Here is a 15,725-nt window from a genome sequence, read left to right as displayed (position 1 = left end):
GTACAGAGCATGGGATACATTTCATAATGTGCCTGTATTATATCTTTCTAATTGAAGAAAAAGTGTCTTTGGATAGTAAATGGCTTGTGGAAACTATCCCCACTCTCTGAGTTATGTCAGGCTGAGTCCTGGCCCAGTTCCCATGGCCGAAAGAGGTGCATTAGTCCCATGGAAATAGGCTGTACATGGGAGTGAATGGCGTGGGGAGAGAATCGCTTCTGTTCTCTGGGCAGCTGTCAGTGAGCTACCGCTGCCCTCAACAGCCTGATGCAAATCCTAGTCCTGACTCTCTCTGCAGCGGAAACGGCAGCACTTACTTGCACCCCAAGCTGTGGCAGGATCCTGGGGTGGAGAGGTGAGCGCGAGGATGCAGAAAGCCCTTTCCCACTTAATGTTTGTGCACAGGAGACTGTAGTGTGGCTGCTTGCATTGCCCAGGCAATTTGGGGGCTGTTGCTAGCATGTTAGGATCAGAGCTGGGTGTGACCATGACTTCATCCCTGCCCTGCACATTAGCTAGTGTCAGAAGGGAGTCCTGTGGGGAACTCAAGCTCCCCCTTTTCTAAATGCCTTGGGCACCCAGGAGCTTGCGCCACACAGCGCTCATGGGGAAGGCACTGTGCCTTACATAGTAGAGAGCCACGGTGTGTTTCTTCAGCATTGCTAGGTGCCCTACACACCGTTCCCTACAGGCCAGCAGACGCATAATTTGGTTCACGTTAAATTCCTTGGTGATAATCAGCAGCAGTGGGATAGAAACTACAGAAAATGTTGCAGATACTCTGATGGGGGTTGTAGCATCAAGCTGTGGTCATTAAAGATTGACAGGCTGTGCTACTGGTCTTTCCTGATCTAGCCCAGGTCTGAGTCTGATCTGTTACCCTCACCAAGCCCGTTGCAGACATATACACAAGAACACAATTTAGCCCTTCACTCACTTACTTCCCTGGTCCATCTCACATGAACAGAGAGCAATAATACCCGAAGTCCAAAGGTGCAAACAATTCAGTGTTTATTGGGGTGAACTTCCAGCAAGCATGATTCCAGTTTCCTTCCTTAGTATCCCCCTTCCCAGCTCTAACACCATATAGCCTTACATCTGTGTCCCTGTGCCCATTCCTGCCCTTAGCCAAACATGATTCCAATTTCCCCACTCCCATTCCTGCCCTTAGCCAAACATGATTCCAATTTCCCCACCCCCATTCCCTGTTCCCATCCCCCCACTCACCTACTTCCTGATTGACTGCAGACTATGTAGTAAAACTTGAGTTCTGCTTAGCTATACCTTAACCAATCATTTTCCTGAAATTTAACTAACCAATCCTAACATATTGTAACATGATTATGTAACCAATTATATCCCACCACCTTAATTAGTTTACACTCAGCAAAATTAATTATACAGCAGACAGGAACAATCACAGAACCAGACAGAGATTCTACAGACAAACAATAGCAAAGTGGGAACTACAATGACAAAACAATACAGAAGTGAGGATTTCACACCCCAGCTATTGATAAGTGAGTTCTTGCCAGACAGGATGCTATCAAACTAAGTTTCCTTTTACATTTTCTAGGCACTTCCTTTCTCTGGAGGTGATAGGCACTATCAGGACAGGATTGTATTCCTAACAGCCCAATAGCACCTTATTTCAATGTGACTAGTTTGGAATGTGAGGATGTGACCGGTCGCTTCCCAGCTTATGGCTGCCTCTGTTGCTTAGCCAAAGGCCTTAGCCTAAGAACAGGGCCTCAGATTGTCACAGTAAGAGAAGGACCTTACACTGGCAGACAGTGATATTGATTCTTTCTTTTATACCTCTATAACTAGCCAAGTGATAAGAATACACCTAAATTCTTAAGTATAGGCCTTTATAGACAGGCTTGAATGTCTGTATCCTAACAGCCCTATATGTATAGAACAAACCGAACTTTGGCAGGGTTAAAGTTCTATGAGTTGCAAATGATTCCACTAGCTTAGTGTTACATCATTTCAATTCTTGCAGAAGGCTTTGATTTATGGGTGGAATTAATAAGAGAGAGCACTGCATGAACGTCTACTTTTAAAGGGGAACATGTTTGGACTAAGATCTTGACAAACATCAAGTCCTTTCTGAATGTCTGCGGCTTACACGTCAGTTCCAGGTAACAATCTTTCTTTCTTTGTAAATGCTAGCTCATACCCAGCGTCTCGTCCACATCCAGTCAATGCTGAAGAGGGCTCCTAGTTACCGCACCCTGGAATTGGAGCTGATTGAATGGCAGGAGCGAGAGCTGTTTGAGTATTTTGTGGTAGTGTCTCTGAAAAAGAAACCTTCTAAAAATACTTATCTCCCAGAAGTGACATATCAATTTCCCAAGGTAAAGCAACAACCTACCTTGTTTGTGGTTACCTATTTTCAATGCATTTAAGATGTTTTGGCCAAGATCAATAAAAGGAGCATGTAATAGGAATCTGCTTTTAAGCTGGGTCAATAGACCTGATCTCTGAATTTATCCAGAGCTTTCTGTTCTAAAATGCATCTTATGTTGAGAGCAGGGAGAAAGAGGCTCGGCTGTTTCAGAAATGTTTTTCACATTCTATAGCATATCCTTTCCCAGCACTGAAGAGTTTGGCTTAATTGGGAGCACTTAGTTGCTGAGTTTTAATTTAGTTTCCAAATATTTCATAGACATTTTAACCAGGTCTGGTCTGATCCAAAGTCTATTGAAGTCAGTGGAAAGACTCTTAATGACCTCAGTGGGTTTTGGATCACACCCTGACAGCTGATGCTGATTTTGAGGTAGGTTTGCATTTTGAAGTGCTGAGATGCACTGGTTTCACAAGAACATCAGGTGACTCTGGGACAGAGTTGTTTCAGATGAATTTTTTAAAATGTTAGCCATGAGGATTAGTTTTATTGTGGTAGCTCGTAGATTCCCCATCATGGATGATGGCCCCATTCTGTTAGACACTGTACAAGAACAGAACAGGATGGTCCTTGCCCCAATGGGTTAATTAGGAAACCTATTGCTGAGACTGTTCATTACAAATGACTGACTTGCTCAAGCTGGAATCAAGTGAATCTGATTTCATCCACCACAGCTTGAAAGGCCCACCAAGCAAGTGCGAGAAGCAGAGGAGCGTCTCAAAGCCATCCCACAATTCTGCTTTCCTGATGCCAAGGACTGGATCCCAGTATCAGAATACAACAGGTAAACCCTCCTGTATGTTTCTCCTGCTCAGTGTGGTTGGCGTGTACCTGTCAGAGTGACAGAAATGCCCTTGCCCACATAAGGAAGTAGCAGTTTTGAGTCTTGCCCATTTCACACTCAGGAAGCGGTATTTAATTTTTATTTTTTTTTAAGTTCCATAATATTTTTCCTCCTTGTTTTGCCTGATTTACAAACCTGTATTGTTGGGGGGAAGCAGTTGGAGGGTTTGTCACAATGCCAAGTCCAAATGCAGAAACAGATCTGTGAAAAAGCTGAAAGACAGAGGCTGATTCTCCTCTGCCTGGCACCATGTGTAGTCATTTACCCCTGGAAAAAGTGAGTGCCAGATGGATGGATGTAAAACTCTATGGGCCAGATCCTTTGCTGGCTTGAGTTGACATAGCACCATATGTTTCAGTGGAGCTACACCAATATACATCTGCTGAGGCTCTGGTCCTACCATGCTGGTTTGCACAGAGTTAAATGGCTACATGAGAGGCAAGTCAATGGAGAACCAAACCCACCTGCTCCTTTTCTCGCAACAGAAACCTCCAAAACTGTGTCAATCTTATTTTCCTGCTTCCCCGGTTTGCAGAAGGATGGACAGAGATGAATCATCCAAAATATTGTATGGATTTTTAATGTGTGTGGAATGACATGTATGTCAGTAAAATTGGAGATTCTGTACAGTATGTCTCATATGTGCTTTTTGATTGTGATGTCACACCACATTAGCCTTGTGGCGGCACAACCTAAGTGAATTACCACAGCCAACAAGCAAGTATGTAACATTTCATTGGCTTGCATGGCTCATGCCACATAAGGGTACAGTGACAGTGGTGTGTTTGCTATAGCTTGGCTATGTTACTCAGTGCTCTGAAGTATACAGATTATGAGATATTAAAACCACTGAAGGAGCATTAGACCTCTGTTTATTTTACTCGCTCCGGGTAAGTGGATAAGTAGAATTGTGCTATTCCCAGTTCAGAAGGGGTATGTGTACCCAGGGTAAGAAAATTGCTAGGGTTCTTGTTGTGCTTTATGAAGCCAGAGCAAAGCACTTTGAATGAGGGCGGAAAAAAGCTTAAATGTAAACTCAGATATGGACTAAAACATTGGCCCGATTCTCATTTACACTGCCAGTGCAGTCTAAAGGGGCCTTAATGTAAATAAGAATCAGATGCTATATGCTTTTGTAGTGGAATGGCCGGGTCCTCAAGTGCTGTGTGGACACTTTTGTGCTCTAGTGCTGCTAGAATCCAGCCAGAGTGCTGACATGTCTCAACCGTGGAGCGTTGCCCCAATGCAACGGAGATCTTCTGGTGTTCTAGAGCTGGTGTAGAGGTTCCGTACTACTCCTTGTCTTGGCCACCAGAATCACTGATGCCAGAGGAAAGAGGATGTGGTTGGGATATCTCTACAGTGCATGGATTCCCAGATCTGGTTTCAGATCCTTGGGACCCTCTGAAATCAGCCTAAGTCAGAGCAACCATACTTGGTGTACACAGTAACCCCAGGATCAAGGAGTTGAAGGTGAGCTTAGTGTCCCCCCTAGTCTTGTGCTGGGTGCTCTTTGGCTGTAGGTGAGAAGCTAGCTCTGGTTCTGCAAACCTCTCCTATATACTTAGGGTTCAAAAGGGAACAATGTGGTAGAAATCCTACCACCTGCATAGCACCAAAAAATCCAGAACGACTAGTTTGAAAAAGCAGCAGCTGTCCGTTGATGCTGTGTCCATTTTGAAATACTTATCTATCTTGGAAGCACCTTAAGGCACTTCGTAATAATCTATCCACTAATTGAAAAGAAGGCAAAACTAAAGCTGTATTCAAAGGGTAGATTAACACCTCTTCCTAGGAACTCACTACAGTCCTGCCACTGTAACAATAAAATCTGGGACAATCTTTATTACAGCGAGACCTTCTCTTTCATGCTGACTGGGGAAGATGGCAGCAGAAGGTTTGGTTACTGCAGAAGATTACTGGTAAGTACATCAACTTGAGTTCTTTCCAAGCACAAAATTCAGTTGTCAGTCAACATTGCAGTGCATAGTTGTTAGCATGCCTTTTGTGGGCCAAAAGGAAAGCTGTTCCCAGAACTCTGAGAGTTGGAAAGATAACAAAATCAAATACAACAAGAATTGTCAGAAACCTTTGTCTGAATGAAAGAGAACCCAAATATTTCAAGAGGGTCACAAAACATTTTCCCCCTTCATTGGCACTTGGTTTCGGTTTCAACCAAAAGCAGAAATACCACACCACCACAAAGAAGGCTATTCTCGTGGTGTTTCTAACATGCCTAATTCTTTCACAGCCCTTTTCATTTCCTAGGTGCTGTGCAAACATTAATTAATCAATCCTTAGCACCCGTGTGAGGTTGTCACCCATTTCAGAATCAGGAAAATTGCAGTAGAGGAGTTAAGTGATTTGCCCGTGGGCACACAACAAACTAATGCAGTGCCATGACTAGAACTTGGGAGGCCCAGATTGTCAGCCTCCATTTCAGTCCTTTCACCCATATTCATCACATAGTAATGGATTTAGAACTGCAAAGGAGGGGTTGTAGTTTTTTATCTTGGGCTGATTCTATGCTGACATGGATCCAGCATACTTTGGAGCAGCCTAGCCCTGTTTTGAGAACTTCAGTGGAATTTAATTTGCGCATAGGCCATTTGCTGGATCTCTAGACAAGAGTGAATTTCACTATCAGTGTTGCTGGGCTTGTGAGGGGAATATTATAGAAGAAAGGGGCTTTCTTCACTGAGCCTCATCTCCCCTCCTAATGCACCCAAGCAGGGTAGGCATAATTTGGCCCTTAGTTAATAGAGACATTTTCTGATAGACATACTGAAATACATGTGTGTCTGATCCTGTTCCTGCCGAGGTCTGTGTCAAAGCTCCTGTTGGTGCTGCTGGGAACAGCACTGGGTCCTGTATTTGTAAAAGTTTCAGTAACATTAATCCAAAAGCAATGCACTTGTCAGTTCTACTGGCAATATTTTCCAAGGATGGCACCTATATATCCCACCTTTTGGAGTGTAAAATACATGGGGAAGCACAATGAAATATAAATGAGAAGTGGAAATGTTTATGGCTATAAAAGGGCATGAGCCACAGTGAAACTAGGACAGGCTAGTATGGGAGAGGATGGCTGCGGGAGAGACTCAGAGGTTGAATAAATGGGCACCCAGAAGATATCTTTATGGGAACAAATAAACGAAATAAAGATGGAGGCCAGCAGTACAATTCAATTATTTTTCATATGTGCTACCACTTAAAAGTAAATATGTATATTTTCATAAGTTTAGCAAAGCCTTCTCAGAAAAAGTTGGCTAGAATTAAATTGTGGAAACTATTCAGTCCACAAAATAAAGGTTGTTTAAAACTACCAAATTTCTGGAAGTATCCACAAGTATTTAATCTTGCACAAATCTTACTATTGATTGTGGAAATCCAAGGCATTAGCTGCTGGGTTTAGTTTGGGATTTGATATGACCAAAATAAGATATATTGAGGAAAATGTAATTATCTTGCCAATAGACATTTAACCCAGTCATTTTACACACTTGTGCATTATGGGGAGAAATGTATAGACTTTACAAATTCATACAGCAAAAAATAAATATGAGATGATATTGAACAACATGCCCATTCACCTACTTCAGGAGAGAAATCAGCATATTGGGAAAACTGGCAGAATAATGAGATAAGCAATCTGGAAGATATGTATGCTGACACTATATTTAAAGTATTTTATCATCTGAAGGACAAATAAAAGCTGCACAAAAAGTACTTTTGTAAATATTTGCAGACGAGCCACTGAATAAAATCAGTCATGAAAGATTCAGGCTTGTTTTTTTTTTTTCCAAGAGTAAGCATTTTGTAAACTCATTGCTACAAACATAATTGGTGCAGGAAATAAGTATATGAGATTTAAACATACCTGAATGATCCGGAGAATTAAATCCTTGAAAAGCCTATGGGAAAGCGCATTGTGGAAAGAATATTATGGTTATGGCACTAAGTGTAAGAGTGAGATATAAAGCTTAAAAAGATGCAAAGAGCTGTACTTCAGACCGGTTACTAGGTCACAGCACTCACCACAGAGTGTATAGAGTGGAATAAAGTGATAGTAAGTATTACTGAAGAGGTGCAAATATGACAGGTTGTTAAAGACACATGCTGGGGGGATTGCTCATATGTTTTAAAATATTGACCTATTAAGGATCATTCCGAATGAATAATTAAACAGATGATGCCAGCGGACTCTGGAGTTAAATGACATTTCAAGATTGAAAAGACTGAAAACAAAAGATAAATGCCAGAGCCAGTCACATGGATTGGGATTTTCTAAGTGCTCAGCACTGGCCTCAGCCTGCTCCCACTGACGTCAATGGTGGGAACAGAGTTAGGCCAAAGCTGAGCTCTTTTGAAGAGCTCACCCATACAAGCTAGAACAACATAAACAATATACACAGAATGACAAAGACTGTCAGTGGCCAAATTAGCAATGTTAGACATTGGAAGGCCGTTGAACCACCCAAGAGCAGAAGAGCATTAGCAGCTATTGCCATATTTGAATGAGCAATCACAATGAACACAGGATGAGTTAGAATGTTAGGAGGGTGTGTGGCAACCTGTCTTGGATCCTGGTAAACAATAAGAAAGATCACTTGTGCTGATCAGACGTTCTGAAATAATATAAGGAGAAGTGACTGGTGATGTACTGATCTGTTCTAACCCAGCACATGAAGAACTGCCTGCACTGCTTTGAGGTGCCTGTGGTTTCTGTAGATCAGCAGCAGGCCACCACCTGGCCCATAGGTTTTACAGGAAATGTATGACAAATTGATGGGAGTGTAGAAGATACTGTATAAGTAAAATGCTGTAGGCTAAAGGTTATTAATTCTTCAGTGAAGTAGTTGATCATTATGGGGCAAATGCTGCGCCATATGCTGTGGGTGCAGAAAGCCTCTGGTTAAACTGGTGCTGTCAGCTATATAGAGAGAGATGGGATTTTGGTGGCTACATAGAAGGTCTGCAGAGCGTCCCAGGAACAGCCCAGTGGATCCCTGTGCCTTGTGAGAAGAGGAAACAGATGTTGTTGAGACCATGCTAAAGGCTGTGGTCATTAGGGTGAAGTAGCCTTCACCCCACAGTTCCACTGCTCCTTTGTGGAGGAGGGGAGGATTTCTCTTCCTCCCCACTGCAAATCTCAGCACATGGGGGTGGCGTTGCCTCAACTGGCACACAGCCCGGAACGGTGTCTTTAAAGGCTGTGCTGCACAGTTACATGCCCACTGACCTATTTTGCACAAGCAAATGTGGGATTTGTACCTGTGACAGGGACCAGGCAAACTCTGCAGGTGCCATACATGTGCCAAGTTTTGGCTCTCTAGTCTAATTCCATTTTGGTATTTGTTTGCAAAACTCTTCAAGCAACTTTTGAAAGCAGGAGTTGATGGGCTTGCTGCACAGGGGTTGCAGGTGCAGGGTCAGGCCCTAAGTCCACTTCAGAACTGCAGAATGTGTCAAATAATATAAGCACTATTTTTCTAAAACCCACAATACCTGACTTACTATGGGCATGAGAGCACTGGGCTGTAATGTGCCTCATTCAACTATAAGAAACACTGGAAGTGTGCTTTAGGACATAAAATAACCTCCCCAGAAGGGCTAAGGAGAAACCTCCCTCGTGGGCAGGTTATTCCATAATTGTCAACTATGGGGTTTCTTGGACCTTTGTCTGAAGCATCTGGTAATAGTTGCTGTCAAAGACAGGTTGCCAAACTACCTGGACCACGGCTCTGATCCAGCATGGTAGTTCCTATGATCCTATGTTTTGTGTCTTAGTTTCTGGGGGGGTCCTTTATTTATGAGATAATTGTGTCTTTTATTACCAGGCATTTTTTATTTTGCGACATGGTCATATGAACTGCTCTATTTATTGTATTTTTATTTTATTTTGCCTTAGATTTTTTTCCAGGATTTTCTGATAAAAGTCTCCTGCAAAAGGACCTCAAGGGATACAGTAATGATTATATTTTGTTTGTACAACAAAGCCCTACAGTATATCCATTTTACATATATTTATATTACACTGTTTCATTTAAAAACAGGATTAGAGTGGAATGTAACCCATTGTATCATAACAAACAGAGTTCTAAATACAGTAAGATATTTTCCAATTAATACCTGATACATCTAAGGTAGTGGTTCCCAAACTTATTTCGCCGCTTGTGCAGGGAAAGCCCCTGGTGGGCCGGGCCGGTTTGTTTACCTGCCGCGTCCACAGGTTCGGCCGATCGCGGCTCCCAGCGGCCGCGGTTCGCTGCTCCAGGCCAATGGGAGCTGCTGGAAGCGGTGCGGGCCGTGGGACGTACTGGCCGCCGCTTCCAGCAGCTCCCATTGGCCTGGAGCAGCGAACCGCGGCCGCTGGGAGCCGCGATCGGCCGAACCTGTGGACGCGGCAGCTAAGCAAACCAGCCTGGCCCGCCAGGGGCTTTCCCTGCACAAGCAGCGAAACAAGTTTGGGAACCACTGCTCTAAGACAACCATGTTAAATCCTAGTGATCTGATATGAGAATTTGCATTTTGAGGTAAAAGAAAATGGCTCATTTATATCAGTCACGTTACCCCTTATCTGTTTTAGTATGGTTAGTACATTATCCCCTGTAATAACCCAAGAGAGTGTCAGTTTCAATTTTTACACCAGTGATTAACTTTGTCTTATTTAATTGGCTTTTGTCAGAGCTATATTAAACAGTAGCCTGTTCACTGTACACAGTATTTGTACCCGGTTTTTGTTTTTGTTTGGTTGGCTTTTTTGTTATCTTGCTGTAGTACCTAGAAAATGTACTGAATAAAAATGTGTGAATTTAGGCCCTGTTTCTTGATGACCTATGTAGCTATTTACGCCTGGGCAAAGTGCGTGTAACATGGGTATGAAATGCTGTCACAGATGTGAGTGAGGGGAGAGTTCCAAACTGGTAGCATTTCGAACCCACTCTCCACATTTGCCAGGCAGTGGAGAATCAGCCCCTTAAAGTCTAAGAGTATGTCTACATTGCAGCTGGGAGCAAGCCTCTCAGTTCAGATACACAGACGCTAGCTCAGCTCAAGCTAATACCCTAAAAATAGCCATGTGGATGTTGTGGCACCAAGGGAGGTTTGGGTTAGCCACCGGAACTCAGACCCACCCACCCAGCGTGGCTAGCTCAAGCCTCTGCCAGTAGCACAATATCCACACTGCTATTTTCAGTCCACTATCTTGAGCTGAGCTAGTGCGAGTCTGCAAACCCAAGCTAGGAAGCTGCTCCCAGCTGCAATGTAGATACACTCAAAGGGTCTCACTTTCTCCCGGCTTTCATCTGGGTTCTGCTGGCAGAATCCCCCAGTGGTGGAAAATTTGCCAAATCTTTGTTGTTGTGAAGACCAGAAAGTGGGTGGAGCCAGCAGGCCCATGGGCTGTGGGAGATGGATTGAGTCAATGCATCTCCTAGGAAGCCTGTGCTTCACTCTCAGGGAATGCTGGCTGGAACTTTCAAGCTGCCCTTTCCCAGTGGCACTCCAAGGAGAATCACAGCAGTAAACTATCCGAGAGAACACAGCATCTTAACTACAGTTCCATGTCGTCTCCCCAGACGTCTCCGGCTGGGCTGCTGCAGAAGCTGCTCCTTGTGCTGTGGGGTGGTAGTTCTTCCCTAGCTGGGTTATACTGAATTATGTGATCTCCCAAGACCATATCTTTCCCAGAAACAGAATCGCAGCCAATCACCATATTTTTATGATTACCATTGGTTGTCATATTGTAATGCCTGGGAGCCCCAGCCATGGGCCAGGACCCCAGTGTGTGTGTGAACGCCCAGGCAGTGAGATGGTAGATTAGAGACTCTGAACAGCTCAGCTAGATTTCAGGCACCCAGGAAGGAAGGTCTTTTTTAAAATGTCAGGCTCCTTTTTAGCATAAAGAGCCAAGGTTTCCCTTAGACATAATCTCAAAATAGAGGCGAAAGCGGGGTTTGCATCAGCAAAGTCCAGGGTAAACACTGTGCAGCAAGGCTGCTCCAGTCTTTGTGCTGGCCAAGAAAACTAGCAGAACCCCCCTGGTGCTGATCCTCACCCTTCTTTTCACAGCTCAACTCGTGGTGGCTTATTTTCATCCTCCCAGGAATCAGCGTCTTATTGTCTGTGAGACTAATTAGAATTCCTGCAAGCAGGGCTGGATTAAGACTAAGAATGTACTCAGCCCCACAAAAACAAAAAACTCCAAATGCTTCACTCCCTGTTTCCTCAAGGAAGTGGGCAGTATAAGATCTGCAGGCAAGCTGACTCCCAACTGCCCCTTACCCAACAGCCCCACACTCAGAAAGGGTCTTGATGTAGCAGTGGGGTATTAAGCAGCAGGCCATGTGGTCAACAGTTTATACCTATCCACAGTCACCTGACTGTGTTGTGGGACCAAGAGAAGAATATAAGAATGGCCATACTTGTGGCCTTCACAACATCACCTGGCAATGAGTTCCACAGGTTGACTATGAGAGTGTCCTCTGCAAACTCCTCAGGCCAGGTCATTTGATATTAGCCTTTATGTTATTCTGACGGGGTAAAGCAAAAATAGTCCTGGGAAATACACCAGTGAAGGGGGTCTTTCCAGCTGGAATAGAACTGGTGTAATGGCTCTATGTTGCCTCTCCCCACAGTGTAGGAGCTATGCGGTGGCACTCCAGCTATTCTCAACTGTCCACAGTCCCTACGTAGCACTTACTGACCTCTGAGTGGGCATGGGCAGGATGTCCAGATAGGTTGATTCAGCACATCCACTGGCCGAGTTCCATGTTTGCAGGTTAAAACTGCCGTCCCCTGGTGGGACCACTGAGGGTGGATAGTGGTGCAAACACCATCTGTCTTTCCTAGGATTGGACCCATCCCCAGGGGCAGAGGCCACCACTGATGCAAAGGGTAAATCAAGCCTGGATGTGGATGGCCACGGAGGGCTAGATGTAACACACATGCTCACAAGATTTTCCTGGGGAATTAACAAAGTACAGTATGAGAAGCAGGTGCTGTTTCTCTAATGTGAATCTGCAGCCAGAGGGACAGTTTCAGCCAAGGAGACCTGTTGATACAGGATCATGCAGGTTAATGCCTGTTCTTTACAAACTCCTGACTTTAGTCATGTTTAATTGGAGTAAATCATTTCACTTCAGGATCCCAGACCCTGAGAGCCTCCCCAGCCTGAGACATTTGCTCTTTTGCTCACGAAAGCTTTTGGTCAAATAAATTGGTTAGTCTCTAAGGTGCCACAAGTACTCCTTTTCTTTTTGTGAATACAGACTAACACGGCTGTTACTCTGAAACTTGAGGATTTGTGTGTACGGAGGAGGCTCTGCTACTGGCAAAGAGAAATCCCTAAAATACAAGGGCATCGTGTATAATGAATATGAGTAGGGAAGATGCCTAGCACTCATAAACTCAGTGACATGTAACCTTTAAGATACTTGTAGGGAAAAATATTTCATAGGGCAGGGTCTTTGAGTAAACTGCGTGGTTATTGTTTCTGGTCTTATAGATGACCCAGGAATGTGATGTTTTTACTGGCACTCGGTAAGATAGCTCTTGGCTGGTAGCTGTCCAAGACTCCTGGCATGACTTCGGCATTCCTGCAGATTTGACACAATGATTTTAACCAAAATCCTACATGCTTGATATAATCACTCAATGCCTTTAGAAAGGGTTTTATACCTAATATGGACAAAAAGGGATTCTGCTGTTTTCAGAGATGTGATGTGTGGTGAGCAGGTTTGGATTCAGAAATACACTCATCTGTGTTCACTTAAGTGCAGCATTTTTTCATGGTCTTTATTATAACAGCACAGGCACCTGCTGACTGTCCCAGTCTACATTGTGATTCTCAGATTTAAAAAAACACAGCTGTCCTCCAGCTTCTTCTGAATCAGCTCTGCATGGCATGTAAATGATAAACCCACTTTGTGGAAACAGCTTGCATAATCCTCATAGTCTAATGATGAGACACTGAAACTAAATGCCACCAACTTATTATGATAAAAGGGGAAAGGTCGTTATCCACTTTGATTAAATATAAAAGGAAGCAAAAGCAGACAGAAATTATGACGTCGCTCTCCTCTGTCATAGTATCATTAATATGGGGGCTGATTCTTCCACTGTTTTCCATCTTGTGTAATCATTTACACAGCTGGGCAAAGTGGGTGTAAAATGATACCAACTCAGAGTGTTGACATTTTACACCTGCTTTTCATTCATTTTGCACAGGCAGAATGACTCCACAAGGTGTGGGGCAACAGAGAACTAGACCCACTGTCTGAGATCCTACTCGGAATTCTTTAGTGGCAGGGCAAAGTAGTTTGGTAGCGTGTCCGCAGTGGGTTGATGCAGGGTGTTTGCAGTTCCTAGACAAGGAGAGACCGGAATTCCTGCAGTAATGTCTGCTCTGGGGCAGTCCCTGCGTTCTATCTCAATAGCACCTCATGCCAACTGATCTGTTGAAAGGTGACTTTCGTTGAGTTCAGAGACTTCCTTTTGGTCATGGTTCTGTGCCCAATGGAAAAAGGAGAACGGGCTAGTACACCTTTCAAAGACATTTCCATCTGTGGACCTGCTGTCCCTCTGCAGGGCAGTAGCAAATACAAGTGACTGTGGATGACATTCTGGTAGTCTAGGACCTGATCCAGTGCCCTTTGCAGTGGGAGTCTTCCCACTAACGTCAGTGGACTTTGGATCAGGTCTCTGATTTCCCATGGGTGGTGATTCAGGAATAGTCTTAAGCACATGCGTAAGTGCTTTCCTGAATAGGGATACATAAGCACAGCCATACTAGGTCAAATCAATGGTCCACCTAGCCCAGTATCCTGTCTTCCGACAGTGACCAGTGCCAGATGCTTCAGAGGGAATGGAATGAACAGAACAGGGCAATTTCAAGTGATCCATCCCCTGTAGTCCAGTCCCAACTTCTGGCAGTTAGAGGTTTAGGGACATCCAGAGCATGGAGTTGCATCCTGAGCATCTTGGCTAATAGCCATTGATGGGTCTATCCTCTACTAACTTATCTAATTTTTTTTAACTCACTTATACTTTTGGCCTTCACAACATCCCCTGGCAATGAGTTCCACAGGTTGACTGTATGTATTTGTTTTAAACCCACTGCCTATTAATTTAATAGGATAACCCCTGGTTCTTGTGTTATATAAAGGAGTAAATAACTTTTCTATTCACTTTCTCTACACTAACCATGATTTTATAGCCCTCTATCATATCCCCCCTTAGTTGTCTCTTTTCTAAGATGAACAGTGCCAGTCTTTTAAATCTCTCCTTGTATGGAAGCTGTTCTGTACCCCTAATCATTTCCCCCCCCCTTCTTAGTGCCTTTTTCAATTCTAATGTATTTTTTTGAGATGGGGTGACTAGAACTACATTCAATATTCAAGGTGTGGGCGTAACATGGATTTATATAGTGGCATTATATTTTCTGCCTTATTATCTATCCCTTTCCTAATGGTTCCTAACATTCTATTAGCTTTTTTGCCTGCTGTTGCACATTGAATGGATGTTTTCAGAGAACTATCCACAATAACTTCAAGATCTCTTTGTTGAGTGGTAACAGCTAATTTAGACTCAATCATTTTGTATGTATAGTTGGGCTTATTTTTTCCGATGTGCATTACTTTAAACTAATTGACACTGAATTACATCTGCCGTTTTGTAGCCCAGTCACTACACTGACTATTTATGGCCCAGTTTAGTAAGATCCTGTTCCTGAATCTGGGCCATAAGTAGTCAGTGGATCTGCCCAACATCCATTGTCCGTGAAGAACGGTCCTCGATGTTTTCTGGGTGAGATTAAAGCTTCTATGATTATTACTATTTTATTGTTCAGTGACAACAAATTTAACTTGGGGCGGGGGCGGAGGGCAGAGATACAAAGGAAAAAAGGGAAACTCCTGATTTCTTCTAATTTCTGCTGCCTTTCTATTTGTCCCTGAAATCAGCAAAATATCTCTCTGTGCCGGTTTAATTGCTCAGCCTCAAACTAGATGATAGCAGAACTGGAATTCAGCATGTTAAAAATGTAACGGAAAGCTTCTGCACATGCCCTGTACATTGCAGCTGTTTGTTATTTAAATATTGACAGTGTGCTTGGCACAGTCTGAGGGACAAAGGAAGACTTGGTCTCTGTCCCAGGGAACTCACTCCCACTCAGATGGGATTTTCCAAAGTGCTCAGCACGGGCCTAACTCAGAGTGGAGCCAGTGATTTCAATGGGAGCAGAATTAGGCGGACTCTGACCACTGGCCATTGGCTTCTGTGAATAGCTCACCCCTAAGAGATAGATTTTGCCCAGTGAAGGATGCTTCTTTTTCTTCGTCTGTGCTATCAGACGGTTCCAGGGGCACGGCACCACTCATACATACGACTCTTACCAATGCTCCTGCTGGTGTGGTTCTACATTGCCCCCAATGCAGAGCTGTGGCTAAATGCCACAATTCAGAACTATAT

General features: G+C 43.7%; 1 protein-coding gene across 24 annotated transcripts in view; it reads left to right on the top strand.

Annotated features, from left to right (window-relative positions):
- Positions 1–15,725, top strand: part of DENND2B (DENN domain containing 2B) — a 290,322-nt gene that overhangs the window by 212,505 nt on the left and 62,092 nt on the right. For all 24 annotated transcript variants that reach the window (XM_043547895.1, XM_007057107.4, XM_027819487.3 and 21 more), the window contains 3 exons: positions 2,176–2,360; positions 3,085–3,194; positions 5,107–5,176. In XM_043547895.1, coding sequence (XP_043403830.1) covers positions 2,176–2,360; positions 3,085–3,194; positions 5,107–5,176 — 365 coding nt within the window. The remainder of the gene's footprint in view (positions 1–2,175; positions 2,361–3,084; positions 3,195–5,106; positions 5,177–15,725) is intronic.

This window comes from Chelonia mydas, chromosome 6 (genome assembly GCF_015237465.2).
Source record: "Chelonia mydas isolate rCheMyd1 chromosome 6, rCheMyd1.pri.v2, whole genome shotgun sequence".
NCBI classification, from domain to species: Eukaryota; Metazoa; Chordata; order Testudines; family Cheloniidae; genus Chelonia; species Chelonia mydas.
The sequence above is the reverse complement of the archived record's forward strand: the minus strand, read 5'-3'. Positions and strand labels throughout refer to the sequence as shown.